Here is a 25,363-nt window from a genome sequence, read left to right on the forward strand (position 1 = left end):
TGAAATTTATTTTAAAAATCCAAGCTTACTGTTCTGAGGAACTGCCCAGAACACAGGCAGCTGGTATGTGCCCCCAACAGGAGGGCAGGTAGGGACATCATCATTCTGAGAATGCCACGCAGGCCCCAAACCACATGCACGGCTTTGGAATGCACCGGGGGGATTACAAGGCTGTCTGGCTTTCTGAGAGTGCATGTCCCAAAAAGCAAAGCTTCACTTTGAAGAACTTTGGGGACATTTTCATTTTTAGAATTTAGCCTTGGCCTGGAGAAGCCAGGCAAGTTCCATTCCTCCTACTTCTGTTTGCCTCTCCCGCATAGCCCACGTCCTGGTGAGCCCCAGACAAGAAAGAACCTTCCCAGCAATCACAAATACCCTGCATTGAAATGTTCTGCTGAGCAAAACAGGCACGCTCCAGCTTCATATTCATCCTGCCCTAGTGCCGAGCTGAGGCAGACAACACCGCAGGTGGCCTCCTAGTTTAGAGAATTGGGGCAATTTTCAACCAGGAGAGGTGGCCCTTCACACCCAAGCCCCTGCCTCCTTTTATCACGAGCAATTCCACTAGGCAATCTGGAGGCTCTGGCCACACCTGCTTGAACCCAGCAAGGCTCCCTTCCCTATCGCAGTCACTGCAGACGGGACCCCTTCTGTCTGGGATGCCCCATGTGATGACCCAGCTCCCAGATGACTTCTTCTTTCTGGTGGTTCTTCCCAGCCCCTGACAGAGGCTACTATGCTTCAGAGCATTTACGGCTCTTAGTCCCGGACTCACTTGCTGGATCAACTCTAGCTGGACTGTGACTGCACCGCCGGGGTCCTATTCATCTTGGCTAATGGCAATTCATCCTTCTAAATGCTCAAGTTAAAACCTGGAGTCATCGGCGACTCTCCTCCCCCATCAGATCTCATACTTCCTCTGTCAGGAAACCCTTTAGGACGCGTCCTGAATCTGGTCTCCTCTCATCACCTATCACCAGTGCCCCAGTTCCTGTGGCTGAAGGTCACCTTAGTTGGCCCCCCGGCTGGTCTCCTCCCATCTATTCTCCACTAGGCCACCAGAGTGATCCTTTTGAACCCCAAAAGCCAGATCATGTCATTCCTCTGTTTAGAACCTCCACTGACTTTCCATCTCACTTAGAGTTAAAGCAAGAAACCCTTTCAGCACCTCCGAGACCCAAAGCTCTCAGCCTTCCCATCCCAGCTCATCTCAGACCTCTCATCTCCCCACTTCCTCCGCACCTGCTCCACTCAGTCATGCTGATCTCCCTGAAGCAGCCAGGCGTGCTCCTGCCTTGGACTTGTGCCCTGACTGTTCATTCTGCCTGGAATGTACTTCTCTCTGCGAGCCGTGTGAATCACACCATCACACCCTTTAGCAAAGCCCTCTGAGCATCCATCTGAAGCAGTTCTCCACCCCAAACTCAGGCCCACCCCAGTTTTACTCTTCTCTACACTCTACCCGACATACTATATTTGCTTGAATCCTCTCCTGAGAGGGCAAACTCAGGGGAGCATGAATGTTTATGTTTTCTCCACACTGTAGCCCCAGCATCTAAATAGAACAATACCCAGCACGTAACCTACTCTCACGGAGAAGGCAATGGCACCCCACTCCAGTACTCTTGCCTGGAAAATCCCATGGATGGAGAAGCCTGGTAGGCTGCAGTTCATGGGGTCACTAAGAGTCGGACACGACTGAGCAACTTCCCTTTCACTTTTCACTTTCATGCATTGGAGAAGGAAATGGCAACTCACTCTAGTGTTCTTGCCTGGACAATCCCAGGGACAGGGGAGCCTGGTGGGCTGCCGTCTATGGGGTCGCACAGAGTCGGACACGACTGAAGTGACTTAGCAGTAGCAGCAGCAGCAACCTACTCTCAACAATGTCTGTTGAATGAATGAAGAGAAAGGACTTGGCATGGCCTCTCATGGCCCAGCTGAGGACTTGGAGTCCAGCCTGTAAGTGAAGGCCCAGCAGTACACCAGAAGTACCCATCTCCCCGCCAACCCACCCACCTATCAAATCATTTTTCCACTCACTGGCCTTGGGAAACCCCTTTCTGACCATTACTCTAAAGTTTTGCTTGGAAAACTCAGGGCCTGAGTCATTCCCCAGGGCTCTGACTAATTCTCGCTCCATCCCTTGAACCCACCTCCAAGATCCTTCCTCTACAGCATAATGGGAAATCCAGAGAGAGTTCCCCTTGGAGAAAATGGAAAGGAACTGAATGATTTAGAGGAAAATTCAATTCTTCCTAGCTCATCAGTCGAGAAAGCGCAAACTCTCAGGAAGCCAGTGCCTCCGAAAGTGAAACATTAATAGAAATATTACTGGAAAATACCAAACAGGAAGAGAAGGAAAATTCCATTGTGGAAGCAAGGTCCTCTGTCGATGTTCCTTAATGGTCTCAGTTACTTGTTTCAGAATCAAAACACAGAAAGAGCCGGAAATCAATCAGGCTGTCACCCTTCCTCTGGACTGGAGCTTTGGCCAAAACATCTCCACATCACCCCGGCACAAAGGGCATTAGACTCAGAACACAATGTCAACAGCCTAGCCATTGCGTTGGCTAGTACCTGCTATGAGGCAGGGCAAGCTCCATTCCTTCTGGGACTCTCAATATTTCCATCTATAAAATGGGGGTTACAGCACCTTCCTCAAAGAGTAACTCTGACAATTAAATTAATTATGGGTGTGAAAGATTCTTTTAAGCTTTGGAATATTTATGCAAATGTAGGAATCTGTAGATCCTACAATGCTAACAGAGGAGATTTTTATAAGAGTTTAAGTCTAGCCACAAATAAAGCAGAGAAAATTAAGGCATGAGATTGTGCAGCCTGAGGTGGTATGGCACAGTGGTTCAAAACAAAGACCCTAAATCTGGCTTCAAGTCTCACCTCTGCCATTTACTGGCAAGGTGACCTTAGATAAGTTACTTAACCTCTCTGCCTCAGCTCTCTCATATGTAAAAGGGGAATGTCAGTAACATCTACTCAAAGGACTTTGGTGAGCAGTATGACTAATTCCGCTCTTGTGGAAAGCTCCTTCAACTCGAGTGACTACTCTTTCTTGATTCAAGTGCCTCCTCCTCCAAGAAGCCTTCCCTGCTTCTCTCAGTTGAAATGAACCTCCTCCTGACCCTGCTTCTCCTTTAGTTCCATGGAGTCAAGGTTCTGCTCAGGACAGCTTCTGTGCCAGGATGGCTCCCAGCTCACCCACACCACTCTGCTTACAGACAAACTGCCACACAGAGCTGTGTGGTCCCTGTGTCCTCACCAGAAGATAAGCTCCTTTTGGGCAGGCACTACCCCTCCCCTGCTCGTCCCTGTTATCCACACAGCTTCTGACAGTGGCCTGCATATGCAATTTCCCAGTCAACACAAGCCAAGCAAGGTATAAGGCAGGCAGGGTGGCAGATACTGCCGGCAGCCTGTCTCCATCCTGCAGGAACAGCCCCTGCTCAGAATGTGGGCGAGATGCCACCATCAGCCAGCCGGCAATTCAGCTTTCTGCTTCAAAGCCACAAATCCCAATTTATTTTCTAGGGCGCCGCCTGACCTCTCCCTTCACCACAGGCCACTACCACTTGGCTCTCCCATCACAAGAGGAGAAAGTCAACCCCAAGTGAAACTGCCCAAGGGAGCGCCTGACCACAGGCATGTTCAGCTTTGCTTAAATGACCAGAGGAACGCACACCTTTTCAAGTTTGCCTTTTAACCCCTATTTTATGGGTCAGAAATGCTTTGGGGCTGGGGAGAGGATGAGATCAAGGCTTGGGGTTAAGTCTGGGGAGATCAGTTATGTTCTGAGGTGGTCAGATTAGAAGACAGTCATCTGCTCTCCTTCAAGGACACTTAGATTCTTTGTTGACAAGGGCCAAGGTACTGGGTTTTGTTTTGTTTTTTCCTTAAAAAAGCGCACATGCAGGCTCGTCAGTCCTTCAATGAGAAGACACGACAGTTACAAGCCACACGTTTTGTGCAGCTGTCCCTTGGGAAGTGCCAACTCTGTGCCTGGAATTTCTCTATGAAATAACTCGGGTGCTGCATTAACATCTCATTTAGGGAACTCAGAGTGAGATGAGGGAAGGGGAGAGAAAAGCTGGCTCGGGGGCCCCTTTGGGGACCACCAAAGCCCAGACTGAAAGAGATGGGAATTGGGAGGGGGTGGTATAAGAGGAGGAACATTAAGGGGAGGAGGAGACATACAATGCACATTTCAGTAAATATCAGAGCTTTACTATCTCTATCTAAATCACTGAAAGGAGTTGAACAAATCGATAAAAAGCATACAGGCTTGTAATTCAGACTGAACAGCTGTAATTCTGGCCCTGTCACTTAGTAGTTTTGTGACATTAAGCAAATCAATACCTCTAAGCCTCAGTTTCTGTATCTATGAAATGGGGCAATAGTACCCATGGTAGAGGAATAGCACTGAACTCCCTGATTAATGGCCTGCCTGTATCCCTACCCTCTGCCACAGGACTTCACAGCTTCCCCTCTCTCCCTGAATACTGGCTGGCCTTCTAACTTGCTTTGGTCAACAGAATGCAGCAGAAGGAACAGTAGGCCAGTTTCTAACTTCAAGAAACTGTATGGGCTTCTGTAATTTCTTGGAACCCTGCCACCATCATATGAACAAGGCTAACTTGCTGGACGATGAGAGATCACATGGAACAGAGCTGAACTGAGGCAGCCAAGGCCATCCTAAACCAAACAAGTAAGACAGCCCAGCTAGGACTGGCAGGACTGCATACCCACTCTACACTGACCATAGATGCCTGGGTGAGCCAACTGAGGCCAGAAAAACTACTCAGTTGACTGGTGGGTTCATGGATAATAATAAGGACTTACCATTTAAATCAGGGGTTGGAAATTGCAGGCCACAGGCCAGCTGCCTATTTTTATAAATAAAGTTTTACTGGAACACAGCTATACTCTTTAATTTATATACTGTCTGTATGCTTTCAAGCTACAATGGCAGAGTTGAACAGTTGTGATGGGGGCTGTCTGGCCTACAAGCTAAAATTACTCACTAACTGATTCTTTTGCTAACCTCTCGTTTACAATCAACGACTTCGGAGTAACTTGTGATGCAGCGATAGCTAACAGATACAGTACCTAAACCCCTTCTAGGGTGACTGTGAAGATTAAATGATCAATTAAGTGGTCAGCCTGAAGCCTGGAGAATATATTTCTTTTCTGAGGAATTGATGGGAAAAACTGGATCTGATATGCAGCATTTCTCTCACACTACTTTCAACGGACAGGACTTCAAAGTGTTCCAAGAAAACCACAGCTACCAAGCTTGGTCCTTACTTTTTCAATCAATTACTTTCTAAGAACTGGAGAATGTGGCTATTAACCAAATGGAAAATGACTCTCAGCTTATGCTTCCCCCTGGCTTCAATCAAGCTACACATCAATGATTTGATGTGAAAAGGACAAAGAGACCCCAATTCCCAACTCCTCCAAAAGATACATGAGACATTCTCTTGTTTTGCGGCTCCAACCTCTCTCTACAATTCCCCCACCACACCCACCTTTCAGAGCCTCCATCCACTCTCTTGGCACCAGCTTCTACCTGGAGAAGCTCAAATGCCACCACCTCGTGAAAGCCCTCCTTGAATTCATAGACAGAGTTGTGAATTCCTCAGCCCTCTGCATGCACTGCTATTCTGGCATGCCTCACGCTGTGACACTGCTTCACTGCCCGACTGTCTCCCAGACGAGATCTTAAAAAGCTCATGTTCAACTGCAGACTGAGAAGCTTCCCTCTTGGAAAAACTCGCCACCACTTATTTCTCTGTGAGGTTCCCCCTACCTCACATGCTGCTCAGAAACTGTTTGCTGAGTATTAAAAAAAAAAAAGTTGAACGTGATATTATTTATTTCTTTGGAAGCATGTTATTTAACTCAACTCTGTGGATGCTGACAAAATACAAAGTGTTGGTACACATCAGCATGTATTTAAACTTGGGAAACTGATGTCATGGTGCATCTCAACTTTCTCAGTTGCAATGGAAACATTTACTTAATTATGATAAAAGAAACAAGACTTCAGCAGAAAACATAAGTGGATAACACTTGTCTGGCTGCACATAAGGAGACCTACCAAGTTACTGGCCTCTTTGTCATCATTATTTTTTTTTTTTATAAAGACAACCTGAGGGAATAATATTTCTACCTACTAAAGTTTTGTATTTCCTTCCCAGGAGCTCAGGCCCTCCCTGTCTCTCACTGGGACTATATTGTAATTGCCTCCCAACTCCAAACCCATCAACCCCAGATTGCAGTAGCTTATAGACTGGGATGCTCCTCAACCATGGCTCTGAATCTATCCTTTTCCTGATTCAACAGTCTTCCAGGCTTTCCCTGTGGGGCCCAAACTCAGGCCCCCACCTATCTCACACTGTCATCTCTCATTTCCCAAGTGAGGCCCACTGCAAGAAAGCTTTCATTTCCAAAAACACTCTCCCCGTTAAGGTTTTATATATATACATGCACACATACGCCAACACACAGACATACATGCATGCACACACAGATGCATGTACACAGCACATACACCTAAGGGCTCCCATAGGCTGCAGTCAGCCTTTCCTTGCACTGAAATTCCACTTCCAACCCTAAATCCAACTCAAAGCTGCCTCCTAGGTGAAGATCTCACTGAATTCCCAAAGACAAAAACACTGGGAAACAAATAATGAAAAGGTGACGGGTGTCAGCAGCCTTCAGAGGCTTAGGCCAAAAATTCTGCCAAGTCTTTTTGCAGCCTTTATTCCTTCCCCCTAGCTTGTCCTGGTACTGAGAGATCTCTGAGCGCAAAATATGTGCTGGGTAAAAGCTGGTTAAATTGAAAACAGACTCTGTCTTCCATGTGATTCTAAAAGGGAAACTACCCTAAACTGGAGACTGGTTGGTAGCAAGGTATATGTAGCCAGGTGTGTATGTGCCCCGGGATTCACCTAGGAGAACAGGAGGATGCCTAAGTATGTGTCAGAAGGGGGCACAGGTACTGAGGGGGGCAGAAGGGCCCCCAAGATAAAGATGGGTGGGGGTTGGCGATGGAGGCCCTGAAAGGAGGATTTGCGGACACAGCTCCTAGTCCCACGCCACAGTAACTCTCAACATAGGCTGACATTAAAACACAGGTCCCCACACAGCTGGGGCATTCAGCAGCCCTATGGGTACTTGTTCTATTCCCTAACAACTGATAAGAGGAAGCTGGGCCAGAGATTAAGTGGGCTAGGAGTATGTTATCCTGGATCCATGGGTGAGGGGCAGAAGGCGGACTCTAGTGTGTTCAGGGCTGGACCTGCAGTGTCCCTGACTTCCAAAAGCTGTCTGGCTGCAAATAATGTGAAAACCAGGCTACCGCCTGGCGGTTTGACCAGGAATGCAGGGTAGGTATTGGCCGCCAACTAGGTGGCAGCCCCACAGAGGAGAGAGATGAAGAGGGCACCCGGAGTCTCTGTATCCCAAAGCAACTCCAACCAGAAGACCCAGAGGGAGGGTTATGAAGCCACTGTTGCACTGGTGTGGTCCCAGGATCAGCTGCAAAAGATCACCTGAGAATTTGTTAAAGATACACCTTCTCAGGCCCCATGTGTTTTAACCAGTCCTTCAGGTGCTAGTTTGAGAACTACTGCATAGTATGACCCTCTCTGTTTCTTCCTCTTACTCGGAAGAAAGAACATCTGACAGTTGCAATCCCTCTGATTCTGAAGATGGCAACAACCTCTTAAAAGATCAAGGGGCTCAAAGTCACAATCTAGTAAGTGAAGTGCACTCCAGAGAGATATTTTTTAAAGAAACCATATCTGCTCATATGATTCAACAGCTAAATCTCCTCGCTGTGCTTAGGTAACAAGGTTCTCCCCGACCCAGGACCTCCTGCCCCTCTGGGGTCCTGCCCAACTCTAACCTTTCAATTCCTGCGACAAGGCCTTTACCTACAATCCCCTAGAGCACCAGGTTCTCTTCTGCAGCCAACCATAACAGTGGTCCTCCCTGGCCACCTCCCATTAAGCCCTGCCATCACAGCACTCAACATGTACACCGCAGCCTGAACCACAGTAGTCACTGGACCCTACTCCAGGGCCCAGCAGAGGGGAACAAAGAAGAACTGTAAGAAACATCTGGTGGAACAAAGCCAAGTTTTCAACACACTTAACACTCCAGCTATTAAACTTAGTACTCCTCAGTATTTGAAATAGTCCTATTTATAGTTAGGAAAAAACATTTACTAAAGTTTTGAAAACCATAAAGGAAGATTCTAGTGAGTAGGCAGAACCACAAGCAGCAGGAGAGAAAGGAGATTTGCCCACCTGGGAGGTGGTCATGGAATAACAAGGGAATGGTGGGATCTCTCTGGAGAGCTAGGTTAGGCCATCCTTCCATTTCCAGGGACTCCAGGTTCTCCCAGATCAGCACCTAGCCAAGCCTGGGCCACACAGAAGGCAGCAGGGAGCCTCTCTGTTGTTTCCTTTACAGATGGACCACAAACCCATAATCCTGGGGGCTCTCAGAGAAACCTCCTCTGCCCTCAAGGCAGCACCAAGGTGGCCACCCAGCTCCTAGCTCTTGTCATTTAGGTGTGGCACCCCAAGTGCTTAGGAAGCCCAGAGTCTATGCAGATGAGTCCTCAAACTGGCCCCAGAGGGAAGTGGAATCCATAGGTTACCCATGCTGCCTTCAACAGACCCAGCAGGAGGCAGAGGTATGCTAGGGGGACCTGGGACCCTGGGGAGAGGAAGTCAGGCAGAAAAATTCAGGAGGGGCACCGGCTTCCTTCTCCTGCCTGGAAAACAAAAAAGTTCCCTTCCCAAGCACCAGCTGGAAGGTAGGGGCCTGTCTTCCTCCTGTCTGGAAATCCAGTCCTAAAAGAAACTCAGACTCTACCAGTTTCCCCCAGCCCACATCTGGGTGAAAAGTTTACCTTTGGGAGAAAGCAGGGCGGTGCCGGAGAACGAGAGGGACAGCCGTCTGATAGCCATCACAGGGCAGTGGGCCTCAGATGTAATGAAAGCACTGCCTTCCACCAGAAGTAGACAGAACAAGTATTATTTTATGGGGGAAAGGAGGGTGTCACAGGAGTGTGAAGGGGGAGGAGAGGGCCCAGTCTGTAATTAACTAGACTGCTCCAAAGGTCCGGGGGATCAAGATAGTCTGATCTGTTAGGGAGGAGAGTGTACAAAATCGTCCCCCTCATCCTTGGGGCTGTAAAGGGTAAGGTCAGGAAGGAAGATGAGGATGGGAGGGGTGGTCTCCTTCCAGCTGGCCCGGTAGGCGTACCCCTCCCGGGCCGGGCTGGAGGAACTGACCGGTCGAAGTGGAGCGCTCTTGTAGACCAGGGCACTTCAACCGGAAAAGCACGCGTGGGGGTTGGAGGGTGGGGGGCGTGTTTCCCGGTACAGCTCCAGTACAAAAGGCTGCCCCATTTGGAAACCTGGCGCGGGGGGGGTGGGGCAGGGCAGGGCATTTAGAGGGATTTACATATATCCGTTCAGAGACAGCCGGTCTGGATCTGCCATCGAAAATGTGTAATATCCGGCGGGTCCCTTCCCAGCTCTAGACTTCAGTTCCCATCTATAAAGTCAGGGGCGGGAGGAACAGGGGTAGACAAGAATAAACACTCTCCTAAATACTTGGAGAAGGAAATGGCAACCCACTCCAGTATTCTTGCCTGGAAAATCCCATGGACGGAGGAGCCTGGCGGGCTACAGTGCATGGGGTCGCAAAGAGTCAGGCATGACTGAGCCACTTACACTTTAAATACGTAAGGGCTCTGACTCTGACTTTCCTCCTCGAGGGGCTGGTTGGCTGTCTCTTGGACCAGGCTGGGCAGAGAGCTCTCTGGTCAGGATACTTCCAAGAGGGCACCTGGCTGGGAAGCAGCAGCGTTAAGACACTGTCAGGAGGCCAATGATCGGGGACAAAGCGCGTGCAAGGAGGCAGAATTTGGTAGCATCGTGGGAGGCCTGACCTCGGGTCCTAGCCCGAAGTGGACGTAGGAACTCGAAACTAGAGCGGTGCCTCAGTTTCCCCGTGCGCACAGTGGCTCTGGAACCTCTAGTGAGGCCAAGGGCGCCTTACCTTGTCCTTCTTGCCGGCACCGCTCTCCTCCGAGGCTGAGGCGCCGCACTTGTTGAGCAGTTTCTTGCCTCCGCAGGCCGTTGGGCTCCAGGTGCGGCCGCCGGAGCAGGCGCCCCCTGGGGGGTCCCCGGCACAGCCCGCGGCGCTCTCCACCTTAATGAGGCGATGCTTCGGGGAGATGTAGCGCACTTCGGCCGGGGTGGTGGGCCGCCGCTCGCTGCTGCTGCGGTAGAGGTGCGGGGAGCCAGAGGACGAGGACGAGGACGCGGCGGCGCCCGCGCCGGAGGAGGCACAGCAGCAGCCCGCGGCGCCCGACGCGGACGAGGCGGAAAAGGCGCGCTGGCTCCCACCCGGCTCCCCGCCGCCGCAGTAGTCCAGCCGGCACATGGCGCGCAATTTGCGCAGCGACGAGCCGGGCCCGTTGTAGGGGTCCTCAAAGTCGCGCTCCTTCTGTGCGCGGTAGGCGCGGATGAGGTCGCTCGTGCTGCCGCTGTCGTCGGGCAGCGATCCCGACGAGGCCGAGAAGCAGGAGGCGGCGGCGGTACCGCAGGACGCGGAGGCAGCCGCGGGGGCCTGCGGCACGGCCTGGGGGGGCTGCGAGGGCCGCTCGCCTCGGCGCCGCTGCTCGCGGTAGTCGGGCCGCGGCGGTTGCGGGGGGCTCTTGGTCTTGCTGTTGCCCAAGCTGAAGTACTTGTTCAGCCACTTGGCCATGGCGAGAGGCCGCCTAGGGCCGCGGCGCGGGAGCCGGGTCCGCCGCCGCGGCCATTCGGGGGGCAGCGATGCCGCCCAGGTCCCTCGGCGCCCCGGCCCCGGCCCCGGCGAGGGGCGTCCGGGGCGCCCGCTCCCGACGCCAAGTTCAAGTTCTCTCCGCTGCCTCCTGCCGGCCGCTCCCCGGCTCCGTCAGCTGCAGCACCGCCCTCCGCCTCCGCCGCGCGCCGCCCGGGCTTTGGATCTCCTGCCCCTTGAGGGCGCGTCTCATGGGATCCCCGCCGCGGCCCCACGGATAGCAAAAGGCCCGGGCGCCCCCCGGCTCCTCAGACACTCTGGCCGTGCGCTCTGCCACGGAGCGCGCTCCTGTCCCGTCGGAACCGCAGCCTCCGCCTCGGCCGGGATCCGCGGCTGCTGCTGGAACTTGTCGGCGTCCTCAGCGTCCCCGGCCCCGACTTCCTTCCCGAGAGCGCTGGAGCGAGCTCGGCCCCTGGCCGGCGAGCAATCGGGCTGGAGAGCAAGCGAGCGATGGAGGGAGGGAGGCAGCCGGCGCCCGCCCGAGCCCGCGCGCCCGTGCCCGTCCCGGCGGCGCCTGCCGCTGCCGCTGTCGCCGCCTCCCGAACCGCCGCGTGTGTGACACTCGGGCCGCCAGAGCCCGCCCCGCCCCGCGGCCCCGCCCTCCCCGGGCCTGCGAGCGCCCCGCCCCCAGCCCGCCCTCTCAGACCCCGCCCCGCCCACCCCCACGCGCCCTGCAGCCAGACCTCGGCCCTGGCCCCGCCCTCTAGCGCCCCGGTTCTGGACAGCAGCAGCTCTCCCCTTCAGCACGCGCCACCTCCTGCGGACGCCTCGGCGCCAGCCCCTGGGTCGCGCCTGAGGGCGCCGGGGTCCCGCGGCGCAGCCAGCCCCGCCTCGCTTGCCGCCCGCCACCGCCTTGGGCGAGAGATTGCCAGCCTAAACCTGCAGCGTGTAGAGGCCAAACCTTGCTCACCCCGGCACTCGAGCGTTGTGTTCTCCAGGGATCCCCACTTTAGGGGACAAGGGGCATTTTTAGTCTACGGCGTGACCCTCTTAGAGGAAATGCGGTGCCGAGACCCTTAGGAACAGGGTGTCTATTCTCTGCTTAAACGGACGAAGACTTCGGTTCAACTCTCTGCCAGACCATCGGAGGATTCTTTATGCAAATGAGCTCTTTAGCCATCCGGACGACGAATGCGACCTGGATCGTCTGCAGGGGCCTGGCCCCTCACCAATTGGAAAGCCAAGCTAAGGGGAGATCGGAATGTTTGCTTACCTTTTCACCTCTGAGGAAGTCTTGGCTTTTACCCTGATCAGTGTCAACCTGGCAGAGCTAGCTGTGGGAATGTTTAATGCCTAAAATTGTAGGAGCTAGCAACACTCCATTTAATCCAGGGCCCTCATTTTACTGATGGAGAAATTGAGGCTCGGAAGGAGGTCACTCAGGTGGGTCTGGATGTCAGTTTCTGGTCTGGTGGTGCCAAAATTGTGTCATTTCCACTCGTCTCTACTTTGCAATTTAAGATCGTCCTCTGATAATTAAAATGAGGAAACTGAGGCCGAGGGAGGAGCACAGTTTGCTCAGGAAGGCTTTTCCTGAGAGGAGAATATGTTCTGAGGAGACAAAAGAGTTAACTGCCTCTAGAGCCGGTGCTCCTTTGCCGGTGCTCATTTGAATTTGGCTGATCAAGCCCCAGACTATGACATACAGTTAAGGTGTAAGACTGAGAAATTCTCAAAGAATGCTGATTTATTAGGATGATAGTCCAAATCATTATCTCCACTTGCAACCTGCATATTACAAATGGGCTTTGGGGAAATCTGTTTCCTGTATCGTGCAGGAAAAGCAGGACCTTTTAGGGCAGGGAGCAAGGTCAGTGGCTTCTCTGGCCAGGACTGGAGGTGGAGTTCAAAAGAGCAGTTTGAGGCTCTTGGGTAGGTAGGGCCTCTTCCCCTGCCTAAGGCCACAGTGGGGAAGTGGCAAAACCAGGAGTCCAACTGGAATCTTACTCTGAAGCCTGAGCTCTGTCCAGTCAGCCACCCACAGTAATCCAGTGGAACTGACTGCAAACTGTCCCTTTAGGATCAGGCTATTCACTCTTTCCCTCTGGTGAGACAGGACTGTAATCATCTATGAGCCAGTTAAATTTTACAATCCCAATATATGACACACAGCCATATATTACCAACTACACAGCCCCTTCATTGCCTGAGATCTACCTATTTGGAATTTCATAGGAAATAACCTAGGATGTGGGGTGTTTGTGTATGGTGTCTGGGGATGGTGGGAGGACCCAGAAGTTGACCTGGACTAAAATGTTTATTTTAAATGTCCCTGGATTTAACTATCTCAAATTACCCTTTAAATCATTCCTCTACTTTATAAGCACTTAATTCTCCCGCAAGTAAGGGAAGCTCAAATAGAAAACCTGAAAGGTGAGGATATCCTCATTGTGAATCCCACCTTTCAACCAACCACAAATCCTCTCCTACTCCCTCCCTTCCTATCTCTGCTTCCAGGTTTAGGAAGGAGCAATGGTCAGATGCTGGCAACAGACCAGGCCACCCTGGGCAAGACAGGCTTCTCCACCATCTAGAAACTTGTTCCCTGCATGTGGGTTGCACATGGAAGAATTATCTCTGCCTTTTCCAAAAGTTTAGGAAGAGAAGTTATATTTCACAACCTATTTTTTCCATTTCACTTTCAGTGGGCCATGGGGTCAGACCCACTTTTCCATGTGATGTCTCTGCTGGGGTATAATTTGCAAGCCAAAATTATTGTAATGCTATAGTATTATGCCAAAAACTTCCAGAGCACTTGTGTATCTGCTTAGCCCCTACACATTCTGTATATAATTAACCCTCCTCAGCATCCCTACAATCTGGTATTATTCCCAGTTTACAGATGGGGTAACTGGCCTAAAGTAGTATTTATTTCAAGCAGGCAAAAAAACCACATGGGTGTTTTTCTTCGGGAACTAATAGCGACATCTTACAAAACTCAGAGTCAGAAATAATCACTGTGAAAAGAAACAGAAAATTTCCTGAAAGATGATGTTGGAGAAGCACTGTGTCAAATGGCTAGAGGAGAGGGGAACTTGTAAGAAAAGGATCAGAGCACTACAGATGGTTAAGCTAGATTGACTCTTTTTAGAAAGCCAGTGACCCCATTTCACAGGGAGAATCCTGGGACCAATAAAGAGAAGAGATTGATTGAATCAGGAGGCATGACTGGGATTGACACCCAGTCTCTTTGGTATCACAAATTTAACCCTATGCCTGTCATCCTTGGCATTTTTTCCTTCAAATCCCCTTGCCTGCCTCCTTGTCCCCAATTTTCTTCTTGGAGGGGTTGAGTATGCTCCTGTTTCTGTTTCTGCCCTGTTTCAATTTCTCACTTTTCTCTGCACCCTCAATATCTGGAGGTATGCTCTGCCATTGGTAAAGGCCTGGAAAAATGGTGCCACCAACCCAACAGATTCATCTACTTTTTCAGTTCATTTCATCAAATGTTGCTATGTACCAGCCCAGGAGTCTGAGCTAGAAGCATGGATTCCAGAGTCATTAATCCTCAGTGAATATCTGAAACAAATCCCTCAGTCATTCTTGATACCTTTTTTTTACTGCTGCTCCATCCAACCATGAGCAAAGAATATGCAGAATCCTACCATGTTTCACCACCTCCACTGCTTCCATCCTGGTCCAACTCCTAAATCTCTTGACCGAATCATTGCAAGTATCTCTCACCCATTTCCCTGTTTCTCTCTCAGAACAGCAGCTGATAATCCCATTAAAAATGAATCTGGGGAGTTCCCTGGTGGTCCATTGGCTAAGACTCCATACTCCCAATGCAGGGAGCCTGGGTTTGATCCCTGGTCAGGGATCCCACATGCAGCAACTAAAAGATCCTGCATGCTACAACTAAGACTTGGCACAGTCAAATAAGTAAATAAAAATAAATATTTTTTAAATGTATAAAAAATGATTCTGATTATATCTCTCTTCTCTTCAATGAGTAATGAGTTTATGTGCTCAGTCATGTCCAGCTCTTTGCAACTCCATGACTGCAGCCCACCAGGCTCCTCTGTCTGTGGGATTTCCCAGGCAAGAATATTGGAGTGGGTTGCCTTTTCCTTCTCCAGGGGATCTTCCCAACCCAAGGATCAAACCCATGTCTCCTGCATGCAGGCATTCTTGACCTGCTGAGCCATTGGGAAAGTCCTCCGCTCAAATCTCCCATCAAATCCCCATTTCCCTAAGAATAAATGTCAAAATCCTTATAGTGGCCCATAAGACCTCAGATGACATAGTTCTCTTAAATTCCTGACTTCATCTTCTACTGTCCTCTCTCTTGCCCCAAACAGGTAGCCTCTTGGGTATTTCTTGAACATCTCTCGGGTTGGATCTTTGCACTACATCTCTGGCTGGAATGCTTCCTCCAGCTGGCCCCTGGTTCAACATTCATTCCCTTCTGGTCTTTATTTAAATGACAGTTGCTGTGAGACCTCCCCTAGGCACCATATCCAGAGTTGTCCCCACTCAACACTTTCTGTCCTCATCTCTGCTTTATTTTTCTTAGTATCACTCATTCCCTTTTCACATACAATGTATTTGATGTACCTTTCTTGTTTATTCTTTATCTTGCCCCACAATGGGGAAGGGATCTTTGCTTTTTGTTCTCTGTATAACTTCCGTGTCCAGAACAGGGTCTGACACATAGTAGACTTGTGATAAATATTTGCAGAATGAGTGAATGAACGTGAGTGGCTGATTGTGGAAGGTAGAATGGCAGAGGGCTAAAAGTACATCATCTCTCTGCCTCAGTCCTGGTGCTCCTGGCTTGGGCTTTGGTCTGGAGGTGGAAGCATGTCTGATTTGCTGCATTTTTAAAGCAAATGTGCCGGAGTGTTCTGTTCCCAGATGATGTCTCCTCCTTGAAGGAAGCAGAACGAGATTCGTCCCTGTTTTCCCAGCATCTGCAGGGGCCTCCAGGAAGGTTGTGGAGTCTGGGTAGCCTATTCCACACAAGTCCCAGTCATCCTGACACACAAGCCTGTCCGTGGTGTCGCTGAGCCGGCTCTGTTGTTCTCTCCACTTCAGGTACGACTAATCTTAGGAATCTCATTCCTGGTTGAAAGATAATCCTCTGTATCTAGATTAAAGGCTGTGTTTTGACCATTACTGCGCATTGAACATTGAGCCGACAGTTTAATTGAGCTGTTTATGCCGCTGCCTTGATCTCTTCCCAGAGAATTTACAACTAATTCCAAGTGTTTCTGTGAATTAAGTGGGCCTCTCCCAACATTCTCTGCCTGTCGTTTGCCTGTGCCAAATCCCACTTGTCCTTGTGTTACCCAATTATGGTCTGTCGCTCATAGCTGTATCTGGCCGGGACCACTTCCAGGCCGCTTCCTCCCTGAGATGGCCATTAATGACATGCCCTGAGCATGACTATACCCCAGGACAGCCTCTGTGGTATCTGCAGCAGTAGAAAGGGGGGTATAGGTGAGGACTGGGACAGTAGCAGAGAGGACATAAATCAGACTCAACCCTCTGAAGTCACCTCTAGGCGACTGATAATAACCCCCTAACAAGAGAAGGGTGTAAATGTCTTTAGCACAGTTCGGTGTGATGGAAGGAAAAGAATTCTAGATGGAGGTCAAGACTCCTTATTTCTTATCCTGGCTCTCTTCTGACTTCCTATATGACCTCTGGGGCCTTGGTGTTACTGTTTATACAATGGAAGCTGGCAGATCATTGTTTCTCATTCTATGTCATGGAGCATCTAAGGGCAGAGTTGCCAGAATTAGAAAAAAACAAAATAACAATCACAAAAATGGACATCTATGCAATGTTTGGAATATTCCTATAGTAAAATATTATTTGTTGTTTATTCAGAATTAAAATTTAACTGTGAAATGAAAGTCACTCAGTTGTGTCTGAAGACTCTTTGTGATCCCATGGATTGTAACCCACCAGGCTTCTCTGTCCCATGGAATTCTCCAGGCAAGAGTATTGAAGTGGGTTGCCATTCCCTTCTCCAGGGGAGCTTCCTGACCCAGGGATTGAACCTGGGTCTCTGGCATTGCAGGCAGATTCTTTACCATCTGAGCCACAGGGGAAGCCCCAAATTCACCTGAGTGTTCTATATTTTATCTGGTGATCTCAGGTAAGTGTACCCACAGAAGATAAAGGGGGCTCCCCATGCCTAGTGCAGCCTCTAGTGATGAAATGGACCAGAGCAGACTTCTCAACTCACGCTGAATATTAGAATCACCTACAAATCTTATACAGTGCCTAGTGTCCAGTCTCCTGTTGTTTAGTCCCTATGTTGTGTCTGACTCTTTTGCGACCCCATAGACTGTAGCCTGCCAGTCTCCTCTGTCCATGGGATTTTCCAAGCAAAGAATACTGCCGTTTCCTTCTCCAGGAATCTACCCAATTCCTGAATCTACGCTTCTCCTGCTTTACAGGCAAGTTCTTTACCACTGAGCCACCAGGGAACCTCCAGTGACACGTCTATTTCAGACCAGTTAAATCAGAATTCTGAGGGTGGACTCAGGCATTAGTCTATCTTTTTTTTTTTTAACTCCCCAGAGGAGTCCAATGTACAACCGAGTTTGAAAACCACTGAACTAGAGCAAGGATTCTTAAAGTGAGGTCCCTGGAGCTTTCCTTGTGGTCCAGTGGTTAAGAATCCACCTTCCAATGCAGCGGACACATTTTAGATCCCTGGTTAGGGAACTAAGATCCCACATTCCACAAGGCAACTAACCCCATGCACTGCAACCAGAGAAAGCCCATGTGCTGCAATAAAGACCCAGTGCAGCCAAAAAAAAAAAAAAAAAGCTGAGGTCCTTGGACCAGCATCAGCCTCAGCTGAGAACCTATTAGAAATACGAATTCTGATTTGCAGACCTTCAGAATCAGAAACTGGGTGTTGTGGTGCAGCAAGCCCGCCAGGACCTCTGCTGTAACTGAAGTTTTAGAGCCAGTTCAAAAGTTCCTTTGATGACAGTAGGGCACCTGATCAGCAAGTGGGTGCTAGGAAACGGAATTAGTTGAATTGCTTTGCAGTGATGCATCTTAATGGAGAAACTGCCTGAGCTCTGGCAATTGCAGCCTAAATTATGGCGTTTGCAACCTAGCAAGTACAGTGATTGTTTCAGTCTCAAACTTTGGTCTGATGACAGTCTTGGAGGCTACCACACCTGCCAGCATGTCAGACTGGGCCAGGAAATGCCATGAGTGGGCTGGAGAAGTCTGAGGGCATAAAATTCTGGGTCAGGAAGAAGAGGCTTGGAGCCTGTGGACAACGAGGAAGCAAAAAGTGTGACAGAAAAGAACCAGACAGGGTCAGAGAGGCCGGAGGTCAGTCCAGGTCCCAGAGAGGCCTTGAGACACAAGGATAGCTCCAGGGCTGGTTAGACTCAGGCACTACTTCTGCAAGGAGCCAGGGCCAGGGCAGGCCAGAGCTGAGCTCACCCGGAGGAGGTGGGGAAGGACGGCTGGTTTTGCTTTGTGTTAAGAAGCAAGTGATGATTCAGAACAGGGCAGCATTTTTCTGCTGCCGGGGAAGTCTAAAATGTAAGCCCACAAGCCCCGGCAGGCCTTTGTCCCACAGTCCCTGGTTGATCTGTTTTGGGGGTGCCAGGTGTCCAGGACATGTGACTCTCATGCCCTGGAGAGAATTCTGGAGGGCAAGGAACAGGGGCTGTGCGCAATCTATTGCTGCCCACTCCTAGGGTTCGCTGAGCGCCGGGCAAACGTTAGGCCCTGAGTGACTGTGTGTGGAATTGAATCCAATAGAGATTCAACAAAGCGGGGGTCTTAAATATGGATTATCACCTTGTGCCTTAATAAACCACACCGATGAGGAGCCACAGACATCCCACATCCAAAAGGGCACTTGTTACCCCTGGAGTATCATTGCGACTCTCCTCCTGGCTGGCTGCCTGCCTTTCTCCCTTCTCTCTGCTCAGCACCCTTCCTATACGAGGCTCCGCTCCACCACACTGCAGGGAACATTTGAAAAACAAGGCACACAGGCAGCAAACACTGAAACCTCCCAGGTGAAGCTTACCTGGATTCTAATGCCGATGATTTTGTGTGCCAAACTCTAAACCTGAGGTCTTTAATCTGATTCTCCTTATCTCCATAATACACTTTGGAGTTCCTGAAAAGGTACATGCGTGTGTGCGTGCCAAGTCGCTTCAGTCGTGTCCAACTCTTTGCAATCCCATGGACTGTAAAAGGTACAATATTACTTTAAGTCCTACAGTTGGGAAAGGGATTTATTTCTTCAATGTTAAACTGCACACACACACATGTTCTTCTGATGCAATTTCCATCCTTTCACTATGATTGTAATATTTAAAGACAATTTTTAAAAGTCACTTTCTTTCCATGCATAATTTTCTCCTGCTACATTTTATTTTTTTCTGGAATGAAAACGGTTGCCATGCTGCCATGTGAGACTTTTCTAGGGGGTGCATTGTTCTTAGCCAGAGCCAGGAAAGAGTTAAAGTTGTAAAGGACAGTCTGTCTTCTGTCTCAGTTTGAGGGTGGGGTGGGGGTGGAGACTACCCAATTGTCTGTCCTTCTTTTCCCCTCCCTGGGGCTGAGTGCAGGATGTTGAATCTCCCAAAATAACTCGGACCCTGTGAGTAAATGCCTGTCCAGAGCCTGCTTGGAATAGAAGATTCTCAGGGTCAGAGAAGAGCTTTCCCAATTAAATAATATGATCTCCTGGCTGGAAGGGAGAAGGGCCCAGCACCTTCCAAACCAGATGTCCGCTACCAAGTCGTCACTGGACCACAGGAAAACCAGGCGACCGTTGTCAACTGCTTTCCCCCAGGTGGCATCCCATAGAGGACTGTCCCCAAGGAGAGGTCTGCAAGGCCAGTGGGAGAGGTCCCATCAGACCCTGGGCAGAATCTAAGTGAGCCTCTCCATCACTGGAATTCCTGGAGATTTGGGGGTTTACATGATGCTGTAGGATCACCGCTTACTGCACATGCCCAGAAGTGGGAACGATTGGTTTTTGCGGCTTCCCAGAGTCACAGTGAGTGGACAGGCTCCTTCTGCCCAGGCCTTGAGCCCCCTCTGATCCCTCTCATCCCAGAGTTCAGACAGTTATGGACTCAGAACAGCGTTTCATTCATATACTTTGGAGTCTGGAGCTGGCAAAGCCCAGAGAGAAACATTGCTTTCCTTAGTGTCCTGCTTTTATCTTTATGCACAACTCCATTCATATTTCCATTTGTTCCCATTTGTGGACATTTTTGTGGCAGACATAAACATTTTATGTTATTATTAGGCTCTAACCACAAGAATCCACTTCTCCAGTGGACCAATTTAGCTATAAAGTAGCACGTTCACTGTGGCCACGATGTGGGTCAGAGGAGCTTAAACTCTTAAATGTGCCTTAGGGTCAGCTAGAAACTGTCTTAGAATTAGAGTGTGCACTGGCAACACATTGGCAAGAAGCTGACTCAGAGCCTCAGGGGCCCAAGAATCTGCATTTTTACATGAACCACAGCCGATTCTGCTCAGATGGGCCAACTGTCCCACTTTGAGAAGCTCATGGCTCCCACTTTGAGAAGTTCATGGCTAGTCTCTGAGTGCTGATCCATAGTGTAAACCGGCAAGTTGTGGGTAGAGGCATTTTTGACTTTTGTCCCCAAGACGCGATGTTCAGAGGGTTGGACTGCCTGTTTCTCATGCAATAAATGTCCCTGCAGGGTGCCATGTCACCTCAACTGTGCATTCTACAGGACACACAGTTGTTCTTATTTATACTGAGCAAATCTCCCTCAGTGGCCAGTATAATGGATTCTAAGAAGTGGGGCTTAGGCAGGAGGTAGGGAGGAGAACAAATGTGAGCACAGGATACAAGAGGATGCTGTGCCCAGCGGAGGACCTGAGGACTCAGGGGTCACAGGGCCAGTAAGTGCTGGACTCAGGTATGTTTGACTTAAAGCCCTTCTTTTTTCTATTCCTTGGTTGTTGTTGTTGTTGTTTGACTGAAATGGGTGCATTTTCAAACTTTGTCAACTTTTTTTGGGAAAAATTTCAAACTACAGGAAAATTGCAAGAATAGTACAATCAACTCCATAGACCCTTTAATTGTTAAGGTTTTGTTGCATCTGCACTCTCCCTACTGTTGGCAGAAACACAAAAACCAAAACCTCTTGACATGAGAGCTGTAAGTTCTGAAACTGGGGACTTACTGAGGACTATATCCCTGGAGACAGCCTCTCAGATAGCTCTGAGGAACTGCTCTGAAGAGGTTGGTGGTGGGGGTGGAGGGGGGGAGGTCATAGGATTTTGATGAAGGGGGTGCATGCAATTGAGAACACATCTCTACAGAAGGTTGCTGCTGGTCACAAGGAGCAAATGTCTCCATCAAGGATTACAGTGCTTTTCTAGCTATGAGAAGATGTAGGAAATCAGGTTTGTAAAATTTCCTCCTGAAAATATCTCACTCTCTGAAGGCCTGTTCTGCCAGTTTTCCAAGATCAGAGTGTCTCATTCCTGATCTCCATACTGAGCTCCTTTCAGGGTGTGTTAAAGGTCAGTGACTGCCGCAGCTAGTGACTTCATTCTTGTAGAGCCAGATGGTGAGCAACATTTTTCAGTTGTATCTATCCATCCATCTATACATCTGTCTATCAGTTATGCTAATCCATTTGAGAATGACTTGGAAGTATCTGATTTACTCTCAAATATTTCAGCTCATCTCCAAAGAGCAATGGCATTCTTCCACAAAACTACAATAAAATGATCCCACTTGGGAAGTTTAACATTAACACATGATATCTGGTTTACTTTAATAATTGTTTATAAAATGTGCTTTGTAGTATTTTTTTTTTTTAAGCATCCAATTCAGGATCATTCATTGTATTGAGCTGTTGCATTTCTTTAGTATCTTCTCGTCTAGAGCTTGGCTTTCCAGTCATGATTTTTTTGTCTTTTATAACACTGGCATGTTTTAAGAGACCAGGCCAGTTGTTTTGCAGAAATCCCTCCATTTGGATTTGTCACGTTGCTTCCTCATGATTATAATCTTCTTAAGGCTTCATGTCAGAGGGACACAGCCTTTGCCCTTTTGATTATTCTCCACTGCCTCTCACCAGGTGAGGGTCAAAGTTGGCCTTTTGTGCTGTTATAAGGACCAACGTTGGAAGAAAAGCAGCATAGAGTGGTGGAAATGAGTGCAGGCCTCGATGAACAATAGAATTGATGTTCAAGTCCTGGCTCTGGCCTCTAGCTGATTTACCTTGACATATCAGTCAATATTCCTGGCCCTTGGTTTTCTCAGTTGTAAATGTAAATGGTTCCTGCCTTGCAGGGTTTTATCTAACATAAATAAAAAATTTAGCAGATTATCTGATGTATGCTGCTGCTGCTGCTAAGTCGCTTCAGTCGTGTCCGACTTTGTGCGACCCCATAGACGGCAGCCCACCAGGCTCCCCCGTCCCTGGGATTCTCCAGGCAAGAACACTGGAGTGGGTTGCCATGTCCTTCTCCAATGCATGAAATGAAAAGTCAAAGTGAAGTCGCTCAGTCGTGTCCAAATCTTCACAACCCTATGGACTGTAGCCCACCAGGCTCCTCCATCCATGGGATTTTCCAGGCAAGAGTACTGGAGTAGAGTGCCATTGCCTTCTCCGTATCTGATTTATAATTAACTATAATTTTATAAATGGCAGCTATTATTAAGTCCTTAAATGTGACATACCAAAACACCTTATTTCCTTTTCCAGCACATCTTTCAGATGCACCTTTTTTGTGCTTTCACCTCTCTCCCATTTTAGGGCATCTCTGTTGTCACTGTCTCCTTTTGGTGCCCACACCCTGACTTGCCCCATAGATGCCACCACTGCTTGCCCTATAGTGTGGCCCTTGCCCTCATATTCGCCTGACTCCCTGTTTCTTCAGTGCCTGAAATCTGCATGCCTGGCATTCAGTGCCTCCCATCAGCTCACCTCATTCCACCCACCTGAACTTGCCTCCCACCAGTTTTCACAGGGAAATGTGGCTGCTCTTGATTGACTGCTAGCAAATTCTTCCTCTCCTCTGTCATCAGAGTTATAGATCCTATGCTATGCTCCACCCTTGGGGTGTATGCTTGTATTAGTTAGGATATGGTCATAAACAGGAACTCCTCAAGGTATTTTAAGAAGGAAAGGACTTAATAAATGACATTAGGTCCTTAAAAAAATCATTGGAAAGTCTGGACAAAGGTCAAGGAAGGCCACTAGCTTTTACAGATAGGAATTTGAAGGAACTCAGGAAACCAGGAGGAATGATCATAGCTGCCTCCCATCCTGAGGCCCGAGATTTTCAGGAAAATACTTAGAGACCACTGCAAAATGTCATGTCTGCCTAAGCCCAAAGTTTGACAGTGCCAGAGGCGGGATAATCTGGCTTCTGCCTTATTTTGCCTTTCACATCTTGATAACTGCTTCTCCTTGAAGAACTGCTGTCTCTGAAGGCAGGGATTCTGGGACATACCCCTCCCAGGCTTCTAGCCCATTGACAAAGGGAAGAGCATAGAAGGGTCAGGCTTCCCTGGTGGCTCAGCTGGTAAAGAATCCACCTGCAGTGTGGGAGACCTGGGTTTGATCACTGGGTTGGGAAGATCCCCTAGAGAAGGGAACGGCTGCCCACTCCAGTATTCTTGCCTGGAGAATCCCATGGACTGTATATCCATGGGGTCGCAAAGAGTCGGATGGGACTGAGTGGCTTTCAGTTCACTTTATAGAAGGGTTATTGCCTCCATCACCGGCCAGTGGAAGTCTTCCCTGGGGACTCTTCTGATGGAACTAGTGGGGAAGACTTCTAGGGTCACATCTAGAAGTACATGAAACTGGTTACCTTGAAGGCCATCGTCCCTGACTTTTAGAGGAAACCAAGCTATGGTAGAAGAGAATGAGGCCCTCAAAGAGTGGAAAAGGAGTGAAAAGTGAAAAACATAGGTGCAGATGGAGGGAGAGGGAGAACAGGAGGAGAGAGGAGGAAAGAGAGCAATGCTTGTGAAAGCTGATGACACTGGGACACTGTGTCAGCACTGGGTTTGGGCATACCCTTTGCCACTGCTGTCCATGTTCGCCTCAATTATTTCAATTCATACCTTTCGTTTTTGTCTAAGCTCATTTATGTTGCTGTTACTTGCAACCAATAGGGTCCTAATGAATAGCAGAAAAGAGATTAGTAAATATTACAGAGTCTGAGGGCAATGTATGCTCTGCAAAATGGTAGGAAAGTGCTGCTGCTGCTGCTAAGTCACTTCATTCATGTCCAACTCTGTGTGACCCCATAGACGGCAGCCCTCCAGGCTCCCCCATCCCTGGGATTCTCCAGGCAAGAACACTGGAGTGGGTTGCCATTTCCTTCTCCAATGCATGAAAAAGTGAGAAGTGAAAGTGAAGTTGCTCAGTCGTGCCCGACTCTTCACGACCCCATGGACTGCAGCCCACCAGGCTCCTCCATCCATGGGATTTTCCAGGCAAGAGTACTGAAGTGGGGTGCCATTGCCTTCTCCGAGGAAAGTGCTAACAGCGCCCAAAAAAGATAATAAGAGAGTGTATCTCTCTTTAGTCTTTTATCTTGGAAATATTGTTTTAGCCATAATTTTTTTCTTGGCTGTTACTTCGCTCCAGAATACTCTTCTTTTTTTCCTTCTTGTGATGCTATGATTTATAATAAGAAATACATATATATTTGGTCTTTGTCGTGTTCCTGCCACAGAGCTCCTAAATATCTTAAGTGTTATATCTTAAGTGTTAAGAGCACAAAAGTAAGATGGGTATCTTTTGTTATTCTCAAAAAGCTCGTTTCAATCACATCTGAGTTTATGTTAATGAGGTGACTTTTGAAAAGCTCCTCGGGCTGCAGACTGGTTGCCAGACGGACTAACCAGGTGATTAGAGTGTTGAAATTTTCAGCACCCCCTTCCAGAAAGGTGAGAAGAGCTGGAGGTTGAATTAATTATCAATGACAAGAAAATGGCAACCCACTTCAGTATTCTTGCCTGGCTAATCCCATGGGCAGAGGAGCCTGGCTGGCTATAGTACATGGGGTTGCAAAAGAGTAGAACACAATTTATTGGCTAAACAACAACAGCAATATTTAATCAGTCGTGCCTATGTAGTGAAAACTCCTTAAAAACTTGAAAGAATCGGGTTTGGAAAGCTTCTGGGTTAGTGAACACCTTTGCAAAGGCTAGTGACCTGGAGAAGGCATGGAAGCCCTGTGCCCCTTGCCCTATGTCTCTTCCATCTGGCTATTCCTGAGTTATAATATTCTTTTACAATAAACCAGTAATCTAGTAATTCCTGAGTTCTATGTGCTGTTTCTAGCAAATTAATCAAACCTGAGGAGGGGCCGTGGGAACCTCCAAGTTATAACTGGTCTGTCAGAAGCACAAGTAATTGGACTTGCAATTGACCATCTGAAGGGCTGTTCAGTCATTCAGTCTTTGCCACCCCATGGACCATGGCATGCCAGGCTTCCCTGTCCATCTGAAGGGGGA

General features: G+C 48.9%; 2 protein-coding genes across 2 annotated transcripts in view; one reads left to right on the plus strand and one right to left on the minus strand.

Moving 5' to 3' along the window:
* SHB (SH2 domain containing adaptor protein B) overlaps positions 1-11,264 on the minus strand; it is a 134,151-nt gene extending 122,887 nt beyond the window's left edge. The window contains 2 exon segments of the mRNA XM_052645214.1: positions 10,102-11,002; positions 11,004-11,264. Of these exon segments, the coding sequence (XP_052501174.1) occupies positions 10,102-11,002; positions 11,004-11,080 (978 nt within the window). The 5' untranslated portion in view covers positions 11,081-11,264.
* Positions 11,265-11,337: 73 nt separating this feature from the next.
* Positions 11,338-11,907, plus strand: LOC128052070 (translation initiation factor IF-2-like). The gene has a single exon (XM_052644533.1). It carries the CDS (start codon positions 11,338-11,340, stop codon positions 11,905-11,907), a length of 570 nt encoding a protein of 189 aa, XP_052500493.1.
* The last annotated feature ends 13,456 nt before the right edge of the window (positions 11,908-25,363 follow it).

The sequence above is a fragment of the Budorcas taxicolor genome, chromosome 8 (assembly GCF_023091745.1).
Source record: "Budorcas taxicolor isolate Tak-1 chromosome 8, Takin1.1, whole genome shotgun sequence".
Lineage (NCBI taxonomy): Eukaryota > Metazoa > Chordata > Mammalia > Artiodactyla > Bovidae > Budorcas > Budorcas taxicolor.